The following is a 14,731-nucleotide window of genomic DNA, read 5'->3' on the forward strand; positions in this document are numbered from 1 at the left end:
TCAGTAAGATGTAAAAGAATGGAGGGTAGTCAATTGCTATATATCTGGTATAAGCATGCGATTTTGGTGCTTAACAAGTTGTACAAAGTACAAACGCACATAGGGATGTTACTTATGCTTCTAATTTCTACAGCCATTGGTCTGCTCAAAAGCCTCTTCAGACAAACTTTATCATCTTGCTACGTTAAACTTTACAAAACCAGCGAGCCGGCAATGCTGCTGGATCAAGCTCCAGACAACCTCTTAGTCCAAATCTTTCAGTCAGCCGATGTGCAGGAATTTGATGCGAGAACCTAAGCAGCTCACTTGCTGGGATCTTGACCATTACAGGCCGTTCTCCTTTCACTTGCGCCCTCACAAGACACATGAAACCATTCACTGCCTCTTGATACAAAACAGATATGCCCCACGAATTTTCCTCAACGACTTCCACTATGTCATAATCACAGGTTTCCAAGTCAGAACATTTCATACCAGCATTCCAACTTTTATACAACGCCCAAACCTCACCTTTCCTAGGCATGATGATATACTCTTCTTTTTTATCTCTGCTTTCTACTCTTACTCTAACCCGATGAGAGAATGAAGCGGTGGTGGTATGACTCAGTTTCATCTTTTTAAGCACAAATCTTCCAAGAGTAACAGGCATCTTGCTGTCTTTCCACTGAATCATGTCATTTGTGGTTGAACTAACACCCAGCCACACAATGTGCAATTTCTGCTCTGATAAGAGATCAATTTTCTTTATCTTAGCATACTTCTTTGGCAACCCATCCTCATCGCTGTACAAAGCCCACACTTGGCCTGTCTCAAATTTATCGATAGATTTGTAAGTGTCAAAGCTATAGGTTTCGGGATCAGGAATTGTGTTTGCTTCTTCCCGTGAAGCTGGTGTGATGCAACTTTTCTCACCAGGATTTTTAAATGTATTCCCATTGGAATCAAACTGTAAAATCTGGTCTTTTTCGTCAGCAAAATTGTTTCTTTGTTCTGCATGGTTTTTAGATGCAAATGTAGAACATGAACCAACTGGATGCATCTTGTTACTCTTGATTTCCTCACTGGCAAGAAGATCAATCTCTTCAAGATTGGTGGGCAGACATGTAGGGTCAAGTTCAAAAGATCCTTTTGGGATATCTTTGCCATTTATTCGAAAAGACGGGATCCTGTGAGAAAATCTGAATAATTCTTTTGGCTCTATTTTAAAGATGTTCACTCCTGCCTGTTTTGCTCGACAAAAGAGACAAACATAGCCCTTCACCTTACCCAAATATGCAAAGTAAATAGCATTTCCATTAGCAAAGTCAGACAAGACTTCGACAAACTCGTATTCATATTTTCTGTTATTGTCTGGATCTGAAGACCAATTAATATCCCAGTTCTTAAAGAGGGCCCATGTCTCACCCTTTCTAGGATATATTGTGCAAGTATCCCTTCTGCTGTTTTTCTCCCAGCTAACCACATGTGAGAACATCAAATGATCTTTGGTATATTCAGAGTTTCCGTTTTTAAAGTTACCACATGAAACTGGCAAATCCTCTTGAGCCCATTTGATTTCATCCTTATCATCTGGATCTGGCTCCAGCCAGGTTATCAAAAGCTTAAAGTTAGACAGGATTACTTTCCTTATCTGAGCATAAAACCTAGGCATTGCATCTTGGGTGTCATAAACTGCCCATATTTGCCCAGCTGCAAAACACTTCTCCTCTCTATTCTTGTTGAAGTCGCTGAAATCTGGATCAGGATATTCATATATATCTAGTTCGCTTTCCGCATCTTTTGATGATTTTTCATTCACCCTTCCATTTTCAGTTTCATTGCCTCTATTTCCCAGACCCTCTTTAGGAAAGGGATGTACTTCTATTTTAGCCTCCTCCACAGTGTCAGCCATATGAGTATCAAGGCCAGGCGGTCTATTCATACCAGGAGGCTCCAGTTTTGGTGGTAAATCTTCAACTGCGTCTTTAGTCGGTTCAAAAGCATCCCTGCACTTGTTTTCAATATCACCATTATCATCATTTATTTCTTCAGTATAAGAAACATTCTTTTTAGACCTACTTGATCTTCGCGGAAATTGCCCGCTATAAAACCCATCAATTTTAATAGATGATACCTTTTCACTGGAATCAAAATCGTTTTTCTTTTTCTTTCCAAGTGGCTGAACTTTTTCAGCTTTGCGCTTCCCGTTACAATTCATAGAAACATCACTGCGTTTTTTCGTTCAGCTTAGACCCCCGTGCCACCTCTGGAGACCATGTATTTCCAGTGCCACTAATTCCCCCAACTTTTACTTTTGCAGGCGAGTTCTCAACTTTACTATGTGTTCTCAACTTTAAAGAAGCTTGCTGACAACCCAGTGTTTGTTTGGAAGATACTGGCTGACTCCGCTTGTTTTGTGGTGCTACTCCTTGAGCATTGGTTTCATAGCCCATAAAGGGCTTACCACAAGTTTGACAGGTCAAAGTTTTGTTGAGCACGTCTCTGTAATACTGGTACCTTGTAGAACAGAACGGGCATGCAGTCCAGAAAGTTGGTTTAATGTTACAGGGTTCTGTTTGAGAAGTCTTTGGTGCCTGCTGATTTTGTTTATTTAGTTCTACAGAACTATAAAAAGAAGCTGGTGTTTTACAAACATTGAAAGGCCTGCATGCACGCTTCGGACACCCATTTACTGAAGCAGAGTTACATTTCACATCAGGGACCTTTACTGAAGCATGTTTACATTTCATATCATGTATCCTCCTTTTTTCACGGTCCAGAAGCACTCTCTGAGCTTCCCCAATTAATTTAAAGGCATCAACAGCTCCGGAAAACTTATTCTTATCGGGATGAAGAGAAAGAGCAAGCTTTCTGAATTGCTTTTTTATTAGTAGATCATCAGCTGTAGGTTCAACTTTAAGGATGCCATACCAGTCCATTTCTGTTCCATGGACCTTATTCTCGGCAGAGCAATGGACATCACAAACCATAATCAATTGGGAGATGTTCTCCAATTCATGAAACAAGTTCTGGGCCTTCATAGCGATCTTCTGAGCCCCCGAAAAGTCCTTGTTTTCCATCTTCTTTTCTGCCAGTAATTTGGCCCTAAAGGCCTCTTCTTTGTTGCACTCCATTACTGATCAGAAAAAAGAATTTATCTGCTATCGTGGTTCAAGCAAATAAGAAGCTTAGAAGCTAGAATTATACCTCGTGCCCAAGACCAGCAAGTATTAGGACAATTTTATTCAAACTTGGATCTCCAATATACAAAAAGCATCATATAAGGACCCACAACGCAACCTCCACAGTCAATTCACATCAATTGACAAAGATTCAAATCTGAAGCGCAAAAAACTGAACACACAAAGAAGAATTCAGTCATTAAAAATCATTAAAAAATTTGGTAGTTTACATAGTACTTAAAGTACAAGAGGAGAGGGGTGATTCCAAACTCTTGACCATGTCATAAGTCAGGGATATGCCTTTCCTACCATGCTATGATGCACAACAAGAACTAAAAACAAGAAAACAATAAGTATGAATGAATTAACCCGAAAATCCACTACCCTGAGGTGATTAAACCACTTCCTTTCGGATAGAAGTTTGGTTGGATCACAACTCATAACAACAAAACGATCTCTATTCAATAGTCGATTAAAGTTTTCACATAATAAAAATACTATACTTTCTTAAATCGGGGTAAAACCCTAAAATTAACCAACAATTATATGGAAACAATAAGAAAACTACCCTTCTCACAAATAGGCACTTTATGGAAAAAGAGGGTAAAAAACACTTTTGATTAAAAAGATGTTTTTAAAATTGAAGCTACTCCCCCAGTAGTCCCCCTACCCTATTCTTCTTAAAGAAGCTGATTTTACATGGATCCAACCCAAGTAAACACATTGACTTGTATCACAAAAAAATGCAATGGTGTACATTTGTTTTGTTTTCAGTTGACATAACAGATAATATTTATTAAAATATGCTCCAATATATTTCATTAATTTAATAGTAACAAAATATCAAACTTTTTGGTTTACTACAACATTTTTGTAATATTTCATATTAAAAAGAACATATATATTGTTAAGTCTGGTCATTACCACAAACATAATATTACAATATTTTTTATGTTTAAAGTTTAATAATATAATTTTTCATTTATATCTATTTTAATGAATAGATACAATATTTTTCAAAAGTATAATCCAGATATGTTTTCTTTAATTATATCATACGTATATAGTTGAGTAATAGGATATAAATATATATACTTCCAGAATAATTTAAAATATATCCACACAATGAGCTTGTTTACTCATTCTTGAAACAATGATGATGAAATTCCTGTATCAAAGTTTCGCAGCCCATTTTACCGACGAGTTGCGCATAATGCGTATCCTGGAAATTTTATATGCAACTTGATGATGCATTCTAATAATGCGTGGACCACCAGTACGCATACTCATGTGCATACTCACAACGTGCATGCTTTATATAATGTTTATTTGACTCCTCCATGCTGGAAACCCAAAATAGAGTGGTGACCGGAAAAAATTGACGTGTTTATGTATATCAGAGGTGTTTGCGTGTGTATGTGAGAGGGATGAGTGATAAGGTGCGGATATATACAGGGGATAAGGTCATATGGTTTAATGGGATATGAAGGGATTGGGCTTCTGAATCTACATAAAAAGGAAACGCAATGGTGGTGGATTCTTGTCTAGTGGCGACATACAGTAAAGGAAGACTTAATTTATACTTTATGTATTACAGAAAGATGTGCACAGGATGAGAGAACAGGAAGAAAAAACCCACCAACACTTATATGAGCAAATGCGAAAGTATATATTTCTACTACATAAACACTTCATCATTAATAAATAAATTTGTACAGTTTAATATGCGACATCTATGTTTCACTTTCGTAATATTTAATAAATCTAAATAAATCTTATTTTGTATATTTTACGCATTTTGTATCTATATTGGTGAATTTTGGGCTTTCCATTGTTTCTAGGATATTTAGTGGAGCATGAACCCCCCCCCCCCACACACACATATCAATAATATATATAGCTCGTAGCTATAGGTATATAGCCATATAACCAATATATCCAAAAAATGATAAACGAGTTAGGCATTTATACAATTATCTCATATATGACAATCATTAAATAATAACTACTAAGTAGGTCTCTTATATATAATCAACAAAAATATTATAATATATGAATAGTTATTTTGTCCTATGAAAATGATGGTGTTTTTTAAGAAAAACACCGTTTGAGGGAAAATAAAAATTTAACGAAAATTATAGTGACAAATTTTGCAAAACACAACACACATAAAGCGCTGAAAAAAGGTTTCTCCTCTTACCGCATATACTTATACCTATATATACAATGCAAAATACAAGGCCTTAGGCATATAACCTATTTTCCTTTAAGGGTCATTAAGGTAACGGAGGTAGGCTCTAGGAAATTATCCTCCTACATAATAATATATGTATATTCTTATTAAAACACATTAGCAATTTGCAAATCATGCTAGTGGTTCTGCAATCTTCTCTTTTATAAATTAAAATATCTTACCCTATTCTCTTCTATCCAAAAATGACACCAGAATTATTCAGGTCGGCTTAAGCAAGATTGTGGACCATCTCAATTTTATGCCTAACTAATCACTTAAGATGCGGACTGGACTTTTCACTCCTAAAGTAATCTGTCTAATACCTACATCAACTTATATTATATGTCTAGCCGACTAGTTGAAGAACTGATAGTTACAGCGCATAGATTTTCTTTTCAGTATAGAAACTTTGAACATATAATAAAACACTGGATTAACATGAGGCTCTCATTGACATAACTTTAATGATGAATTAGATTAATTTGAACTTTATTCTTGTAAAACTTGTGCAGAAAAGAAACATAATCACTAGATTTTTTTTAATATTTCCAACTTATCATGAGACATTGTCCACAAACATCATCTCAGAAAGAAGGCGCAAAGTAGAAATTCTTCTGAAAATGAATCCTAAAATCCTATCACACACATAGATAACAGGAATGATGTCTTATGGGTAGGGTATGCATCATTATTTGTTATTATTCAATTATATAACTTACATAAGAAATGATGTTCTTGCGAACTCTCATTCACAACAGAACTCTCCGCTCTTACTTTCATGATACTCACAGCTTGTGAATACATTATATTCATATTGAAGCTGCCGTTATATCTAAATAATCCACGTTAACCTACACGTCAGCACATGATCCTTCGAAGAATACAAAAATCTACTTTAGTCTATATACTATTAGTTGCATGTATCATAAACCAAATTAACACATGAGATATACTTGAAAGGGCATAGCCAGTTAGTCAGTAAAGTTCAACGAATTAAACAAGTTTACCATATATCTAAATTCTAAAAAATATTATCTTTAAGGACCAATAACACGTCAACATGATAACCAATTCTATAATATAAATAAACTGTCAGAAAAATGCCAAAAACAGCTACACTAATATACTCCCTCCGTCCCAATTTATCTGTCTTGTTTAACTTTTGATGGTCAAATTGACTCAACTTTGACCGTAAATAAAAATTTATTTTTTCATTATTTTGAAAAACTGAAAAATACATATTAAAGTAGATTAAACATACTTTCTGATGATATAATTTTTATAGATATTTTCGATAACGTACTATGTGAAATTTTTGGTCAAAGTTCGGTCAATTTGACCGCAAAAAGTCAAACAAGACAGATAAATTGGGACGGAGGGAGTATATGATGATTAGATTGCTTCTCATAATAAAAATGAAACTCATTAGGAAATAATGAAAATGAGAGGGGTAAGAAACAGTCCAAATCGCATTAAATTAAGAGAAAGGTGAATAAACAAATAAAGTAAAAACTCCGTAATTCTATTACACCCTCATCAAATTGTGATATTATTGGCCATTACAATATGAGATTCACATTTTTAGTAACAAATTATCTTGTTTACCACGTACAATAAAACAAGATAAATTAGGTTATTAGGTCCGTCCAAAACAAGCACCCAAGAAAAAGTTTTAATTTGGTGATATGGAGAAAACTATGGATCCTACCCCATAAAAAAGAGAGACCCAGTTCAATATTTAAAATATCTGGATTATCTGTAATATACAAGGAGATGGAGTCACATTTCTCATATAGGGAATAAAATCCTAAACATGTAACCTGACAGATTAAGGCCCACAACATTGCTGTTATTTATAATAAATAATACACTAGTTTCCTATGCACTAAGGATATTAAACTAATTATTACCATGTATAAAAATACTCTTTTATTTTAAATTACGTTCGAGGTGATCTCTAAGAATATTTTTTTGTATTTAGTTGGGATAAAAATACTCTTTTATTATATTATGGGTTATTGCTTATGAATTTCGTTTTTTCCTCCATTTCATTCCCAAAGATCTAAATAAAAACATAACCAATAAATTTAAGAAGAGATGCTCATATTTTATCTTCCTCGTCTTCTTCCAAACTCTCATGATAAAAATTAAGAATGCACTCCCTTTTTTTCCACTCCTCCCTCCTACCTCTATTATTTATTCTAAAATCTTGTTCACAACTGTCCATTCCATCTTCCCAACCAAACGACACCTATATCTCTAATCTACGCAACAAACTCAAAACCCAATCTTCTGAGTCGCCATTGTTGTCACCAAGCCATTGGAATAAGTTCATAAGTGTTTAATAAATCAACGATAAAATTTGAAATTGAAGGTAGGTTTTCTTCACTTAAAGTAAAAGGCTAAAACTATTTCACTCCAAAAATAATTAAGTTGCAGAAAACTTATTCCACAAAACTACACCATATAGCATTGGTGGAACTCAATTTTCCATCTTTCAAGCAAAGCGTATTTAGTGTAAACAGAAAAATACTTTTCCCCGATTCTTGATGTCCAAAGACTCCCCATTGCACTAATATCGAAAACACAAGCAAACACCGTCCATCAACTACACTCACCTTAACCCTGCCAACCTCAAAAACCCCTACCCATCAAGTTACCAACTTTATATAACATGCAATAAATGATCACACAACATAACAATAGCTCAATTTACATATACCAAAATCAAAACATATCACATAATTTATCAAAAAAGATGCAATCTTTAATTGACCCAGAAACCCTAAATTTCAAGATTTTTTAAAATTTCGAACTAAAATTTTGATTTTTACAAAAAGATATGACAATATATAGATACAGCAAAGGGAAAAAAAGAACTTACTTAGTTTGGGTGATGAATAGAAGAGCTTGTAATTATAACAAGAATCACCAATGGAGTGCCCAATGAAGAATGCAAGCGGAGAGAAGGTGTTTGTGTGTGTATGTATGTGTGTGGATATGTAACAATTGACAGACCGGAAATATTAATGTGAGAGATGTGGGAGGGTGAGTTATGTCAGTAAGCCTTTATGTTTGAGTAATTTAACCATTTCTTTCTAGTTATTTTTATCCTTCAAAAAAGTTAAATTATTAACTTTTTTATTCATTATTTTCAAAACAAAATTCTCAAGTCCAGTTTTTTCTAGGCAAGATGTGTGGGACGAAAAAAAACATTTTTTACGTAAAGTATTTTTTGGAAAAAATATCATGTTTAATTTTTTTTATAAAATAAATGTAATTATTAATTATAGTTTAATAGTAAAACATAATTGTGGTTAAATTTTAATTTAACTATATTGTTTCCAATAATAATATTTATCATATTTTTTGTTTAAAATTAAAAATATAGCAGCATACTGGGGCACAGGCCGAAGACACGAGACTTTGTATGTTGTTATTGAAGATATGATTTTGTACATTTGAATTTTAGGATACTGGTTAGTTAGTTGCTCTATCAAAGAGAGTAAGAGAAATTAATACGGCATGCTTGTCCGTTTCCTCTCTAGCACATTGCACATTGTCAATCTCAACTAGTATTTGACAATGTTCAAGATCAATGACAACAATATACAAAATAAAAAGGTACCATAAAACAGACAATATCACGTACCATGGAAAAATGTCATACATCTTTATCACCAAATCAATGGCCATCCAAACAGATTATGCTGCACAAAAATCTCGACAACCATCAACATACCCGGCCAGTTCCACCTTTCTTAAAAATTATAGTCCAAATAAATTATATAAATAATATTAACATCATAACTTATAATTTATTTAGGTTTTTAAATAAATTTATGTACAAATTGATATGTGTTGGGTAAATTATAATTTATAAGTTATTATTTTTAAATAAAATTAAAATATAAACTAAAATTTTTATAAATTAATAATTTTAAAATACATGAATATAAAATAAAAAATAAAAATTTAAAAACAAGAATGTGATCATGACCTAGGGATAAAACTATATAATATACATTATTCACGACGAAAATTAAATTATACTATTTAAATAAATAGAACTGAATATAATTACATTGATTTAGTTTGATTAATATAATTTAAATGAATTGACAACTAAAAATCAAAACCATAAAACTATTAAATTACAGAAAAATTATCAAAATACTCGTCTTTTGAAAATTATTGCAAAAATACGTTTTGCAACTAAAAGGAACCAAATATACAACTTCTCTACTAAAATTACTTTTTGCATCTAGGTGCAGCGGGATACAAAATCATATTTTTGCAAAAAAAATATGATAAAATCGTATTTTTGCAAATTAAAATTTAAAAAAGTCATTTTTTTTGCAAAAAAATATATTTTTGAAAAAACTCTAAATTATATTTATAATTAACTTTAAGAATAAAAATTAAGCACAAGTTGCGTGTAATAAAAAAAGTTAACAAACTGCGGGCAGAAGATCCAGTGAAAATGAAAATGAAAAACAGAAAAATTATCATGCTACCAACATTCTGCTTATGAACATATAATTGCCAGATGAGACCAATCCTCATAGCATCCAAACAGTTCAATATGTCCCAAACAGTCCAATAATGCCAGACCAAGTTTTCTAGCTGAATGAACTGGGCAAAATGAAAGCCACAGGCACTTATAGGCCAATCCATAAATAAATTAAAATGTCTAGATAGATATATCTGGCAAAAGCATACTTCCTACACAAAAGTAGTATATCCCTGCTAGTCCATTTTAAAAAACCATCAGCCATGGGCATAATAGTCATTCTAATGTATCTTATGTAGAGAAGGGTGAGAGAAACCATTCATCATATTGCTACGTTAATCTTTACAAAGCAGGTGAAAAGGCAATGCTGCTGGATCAAGCTCCAGATTACCTCTCAGGCTGCCACCTTGCTCTGCCGTCAGCCGAAACGCGGGAATCTGATGGGAGAATCTTAACAACTCATTTGCAGGTATAGTAAACGTTACAGGAAATTGCCCCTTGACTTGCACAGTAAACACGGACTTATAACCATTCACTTCCTCCAGAGACAAAACATATATACCAGATTGATTATTCTCGATGACTTCTACTACGTCATAATCACAGTTTTCCAAATCAGAACATTTCAACCCAGCATTCCAATTCTTATATAATGCCCAGATCTCACCTTTCCTAGGAAGAATGACATACTCTTCTTTCTTACCTCGGCTTTCTATGCTTGCTCTTACATGATGAGAAAAGGCAGCAGTGCTGGTGTATTCACTCGGTCTCATCTTTCGAATCTTAAATCTCCCACAAGCAACGGGTATATTTTTGTCATTCCACTGAATCATGCCGTTTGATGTGGAAGAAACACCCAACCATGCCACACTCAATTTATACTTGGGCAGTAAATCAATTTTGATTATCCGACCATAGTACTTTGGCATGCCATCCTCATCACAGTAAATAGCCCATACCTGACCAATCTCAAATTTATCAATGGATTTGTTGGCATCAAAATTATAGAATTCAGGATCAGGAATTTCATAAGCATCCTCCGACAAATCTGGTACAACACCCACATCTTCAGTAGGATTTTCATACGTGTTGAAACTGGCATCAGAATGCAACGTCTGGTCCTCTTCATCCATAGATAAATCTACACATGAATCTGAACGCTTTTTCTGCTCTGCTTGGTTATTAGATACATCCACATGAATATTTGTTTCCATCGTATCTTTTGCAAATGTAGAACAAGGATCAACCGGAGGCGTTTTTCTACTCTTGATTTCCTCTTTAGTAGAAGGATCAATTTCCTGAAGGTTGGGGGGTAGACATACAGGGTCAAGTTCAAAAGACCCTTTTAGGGCATCTATTATTTTTTCCCCAGTCATTTGAAACGACGGAATCCTGTGAGAAAATCTAAACATTTCCTTTGCTTCTACTTGAAATATGTCCACTCCTCCCTGTTTTGTCCGACAAAATACACAAACATAACCCTTTACCTTACCCAAGTATGCAACAGAAATAGCAGTTCCATCAGCATAGTCAGACAAGACTACAACAAACTCATATTCATACTTCCTGTGATTTTCTGGATCCAAAGACCAAAAAATATTCCAGTCCTTATAGAGCGCCCAAATCTCACCCTTTCTTGGATATATCTTGTAAGTATTCCTACTGCTGCCTATCTCCCAGCTAACCAAATGTGAGAACATCAGACGATCGTCAGTGTTTTCAGAACTTCCCTCTCTAAAGTTACCACATGAAACTGGTAAATCCTCTTCAGCCCACTTAATTTCATCTTTATCATCTGGGTCTGCCTCCAGCCATGTTATCCGAAGCTTAAACTTGGGATGGAATACTTTTCTGATTTGAGCATAAAATCTAGGCATTGCATCCTGGGTGTCGTAAACTGCCCAGATCTGCCCCGCAGCAAACTTTTTCTCCTCTCTATTAATTTCAAAATCGCTGAAATCCGGATCAGGGTATTCAAAGGTTTCTGGTTCTGTTTTAGCATCTTCTGATGGTTCTCCATTCTCACTCTTCTTTGCAGTTTCATTGCCTTTATTAGGCAATACCTCTCTGGGAAACAGGTGTTTTGTCTTTAGAGCCTCTTCCTCATTCTCTTTAACTGCTTCTCCGGTATAAGAAACATTATTCCCCGACCTACTTGATCTTTGCAAGAATGGATCACAATTAGACCCATCACCCTTAATAGATACCTCTGCTTCGGATTTTTTGCTAGATTCACTGTTGAAGCTTTTACTGCAGTCAGAAAATTTCTTCTTTTTCTTCTCGTTCATCTTTCCACATGGCGGTGATATATCAGCTTTTCGCTTCTGGTTAAGATTAATGGAGACATCCCCAAAGTTTTCAATAGGTTTAGACTCCCATGCCTCCGCAGAAGACCATATATTTTCCCCAACGTCTACTTCCGTGCTGGAGTACTCAGCATTACTTTGCAGACCCAATTTACAAGGAGCTTGATTCTGAGCCACTGTTTGTTTGGATGCTGACCGGCTCAAGTTGCGTTCTGGTGGTACTCCTTGATCTCCGACTTCATAGGCAGTAAAGACATGTTGACAATTTCGACAACAGAGGTTCCGGTGGAGCACGCTTCTGTAATATTGGTACCTTGTATAACAGAGTGGACATGCAGTCCAGAAAGTTGGGTTATTGCTATTGGATCCTGTTTGCGCAGTCTGTGGTGCCTGCTGGACATGTCTATTTGCGTTCATGGAACTATTTTCATCATGTGCCTGCCTCTGGACTTCGGAAGGCTTGCTTGCTTGCTTTGAAGCCCCATTTCCTACAGCAGATTTACGTTTCACATCATGCATCTTCCTTTTTACTTTGTTCAGCAGCACCCTCTGAGCTTCACCAATTAACTTAAAGGCATCTGCAGCTCCAGCAAACTTGTTTTTATCCGGATGAAGATGAAGAGCAAACTTTCTGAATTGCTTCTTTATCTGTACATCATCAGCAGTTTGCTCAAGTTTAAGGATGCCATACCAATCCATTTCAGTTCCAAGGATCTTACTTTCAGCAGAACAGTGCACGTCACAAACCAGAATTAACTGGGAAATGTTGTCCAATCCAGGATAGAGGTTCTGGGCCTTAATTGCATTCTTTCTAGCCCCAATAAAGTCCTTCTTTTCCATTTTCGTCTCTGCCAATACTTTGGCCCTGAAGGCCTCTTCTTTGTTGCACTCCATCACTGATCAGAAAGAAAGGATTTTACTTACTATCTTCTTTCATGTACACAAGAACCTTAGAAGCTGAAACGGTACCTAAAGCTTAAGACCAGAAACGATAAAGAACATTAGAATCAAACTAGGGAGTGTAGAATAAGACAACAATCATAAAGAGAACCCACAGCAAAATCCTCAGAAAATTCAAACCAGTTAACAGTTTTCACACCTTAACAAGAAACTAAAAAAATAACTCATGCAATCAAATTTTATTTTCATGATGAAGTCGATAAAGAATAAAACAATGCAAAGCACAGTGATAAGATCAATATCTAGACATAACCAACATTATATTAGCATTTGCCCTTTTCATCTAAATGCTCTGCGCCAAGATAAAGAAGAAAGTCCCGGACATATTATATTTACATATTACATCTTTCATCTACCTCTCTTGGGGGGTCCTACTATAGTTTCCACGTCTACTTTCCAAGTTCTTTAAATTTGAAGAAAATAAGAGGGGTTCATGTCCCTGTGTCTCGTAAATCGAGAGGAATACCTGCTGACAACTAAACTATCCATAGCTATTAACATTAGTTCGCTTATTTGTGAGATTTGTTCTCTCCTAAACACACCAAAACTCACCATCAAAATTAAATATTCATTACATGCTATTATTCATAACCAAGTTTCCGCAATACAGCACAAACACATAACCTAATTCCTTTGGGTAAATGCATCAAATTACCAAGAACCGAGTCCTCACACACACTTCGAAAATCGAAAAAAACTTGTATATATACCAATATTACACTTCAATAGCACAATAAATGAAACCCCTCTCTTAAACGGACTAACTTTACTAATTAATTATTTATACATCAAAAATAAAAAAAATGAATAAATTTTTTATTACAACCTATGTAAAACCACATGCATTAACAAAGACACAACATATGAAACATATGTAAACAGGTATAAACATAAGATTAAAGCTAATACAACAACCTTTTAATTGTCTGAAAACCCTAAATGAACTAGTACTTCATGTACTAATATACATACACATACATGTCAACATACATTATACATGAATAAATGTATCAACTGAGAAATAGAAACTTACCGAGAATAGAAAAGAGTGGAGGAGAAGGGGGTAAGTGTGAATGAGGGCTGTAAAAAAGCAATCGACTTATAAGCTGGAAGGGCCGGAAATAAGGCTAAAAGATCGACTTATTTACTACTTGTGTCCTAGGTGGGTGTGTCTCATTGGTTTCTTTTGTAATTATAGGAAAATTTTGAGGGCATTATTTGAGCCCCTTTTACATTTTATACCCTCAAACTTTCATGATTATGTTAGTGTTTTTACTTCGATTGAAATACAATTTAATTGTTTCTCATAGTCCATTTGTTCATTTTCATAGGATTTGTTTTGGGTTGAAATGTTTTGGGTATTGATTTAGTCCATATTAATTGGGTCTGATCCATTAATTTGACAAAATTTACATTTTGTTATCATGATTATGTTGTATTTTTTTTAATTTTTGGAGTACAATAAAATTGTATGTCCTACATTTTCTAATATTTATAGGCTTTTTTGGATTGATATGTCATGGGTTGGTATAATATTTATTGAATCGGTCAGTATTAA

At 34.5% G+C, this 14,731-nt stretch overlaps 3 protein-coding genes across 3 annotated transcripts; all 3 read right to left on the reverse strand.

The window, feature by feature from the left end:
• Positions 1-172: 172 nt before the first annotated feature.
• Positions 173-2,191, reverse strand: LOC141665209 (uncharacterized). Its single transcript, XM_074471191.1, has 2 exons — positions 2,114-2,191; positions 173-1,985 (listed from the first exon to the last, which is right to left on the reverse strand). The coding sequence occupies exon 2, from the start codon at positions 1,919-1,921 to the stop codon at positions 185-187; it is 1,737 nt and encodes a 578-aa protein (XP_074327292.1). The 5' UTR covers positions 1,922-1,985; positions 2,114-2,191; the 3' UTR covers positions 173-184.
• A 13-nt stretch (positions 2,192-2,204) lies between these two features.
• LOC141690702 (uncharacterized) lies at positions 2,205-3,317 on the reverse strand. Its single transcript, XM_074495490.1, has 2 exons — positions 3,187-3,317; positions 2,205-3,115 (listed from the first exon to the last, which is right to left on the reverse strand). The coding sequence occupies exon 2, from the start codon at positions 3,111-3,113 to the stop codon at positions 2,205-2,207; it is 909 nt and encodes a 302-aa protein (XP_074351591.1). The 5' UTR covers positions 3,114-3,115; positions 3,187-3,317.
• Positions 3,318-9,878: 6,561 nt separating this feature from the next.
• On the reverse strand, positions 9,879-14,316 carry LOC141665216 (uncharacterized). The gene is made up of 2 exons (XM_074471197.1): positions 14,207-14,316; positions 9,879-13,188 (listed from the first exon to the last, which is right to left on the reverse strand). Exon 2 carries the CDS (start codon positions 13,105-13,107, stop codon positions 10,243-10,245), a length of 2,865 nt encoding a protein of 954 aa, XP_074327298.1. The 5' UTR covers positions 13,108-13,188; positions 14,207-14,316; the 3' UTR covers positions 9,879-10,242.
• Positions 14,317-14,731: the final 415 nt, after the last annotated feature.

This window comes from Apium graveolens, chromosome 1, assembly GCF_009905375.1.
Source record: "Apium graveolens cultivar Ventura chromosome 1, ASM990537v1, whole genome shotgun sequence".
Lineage (NCBI taxonomy): Eukaryota > Viridiplantae > Streptophyta > Magnoliopsida > Apiales > Apiaceae > Apium > Apium graveolens.

What these genes read in the sequence shown, in the direction of transcription:
- LOC141690702 (XM_074495490.1), bottom strand. Translation starts at nt 3,113, where the DNA reads ATGGAGTGCAACAAAGAAGAGGCCTTTAGGGCCAAATTACTGGCAGAA.
- LOC141665216 (XM_074471197.1), bottom strand. Translation starts at nt 13,107, where the DNA reads ATGGAGTGCAACAAAGAAGAGGCCTTCAGGGCCAAAGTATTGGCAGAG.
- LOC141665209 (XM_074471191.1), bottom strand. Translation starts at nt 1,921, where the DNA reads ATGAATAGACCGCCTGGCCTTGATACTCATATGGCTGACACTGTGGAG.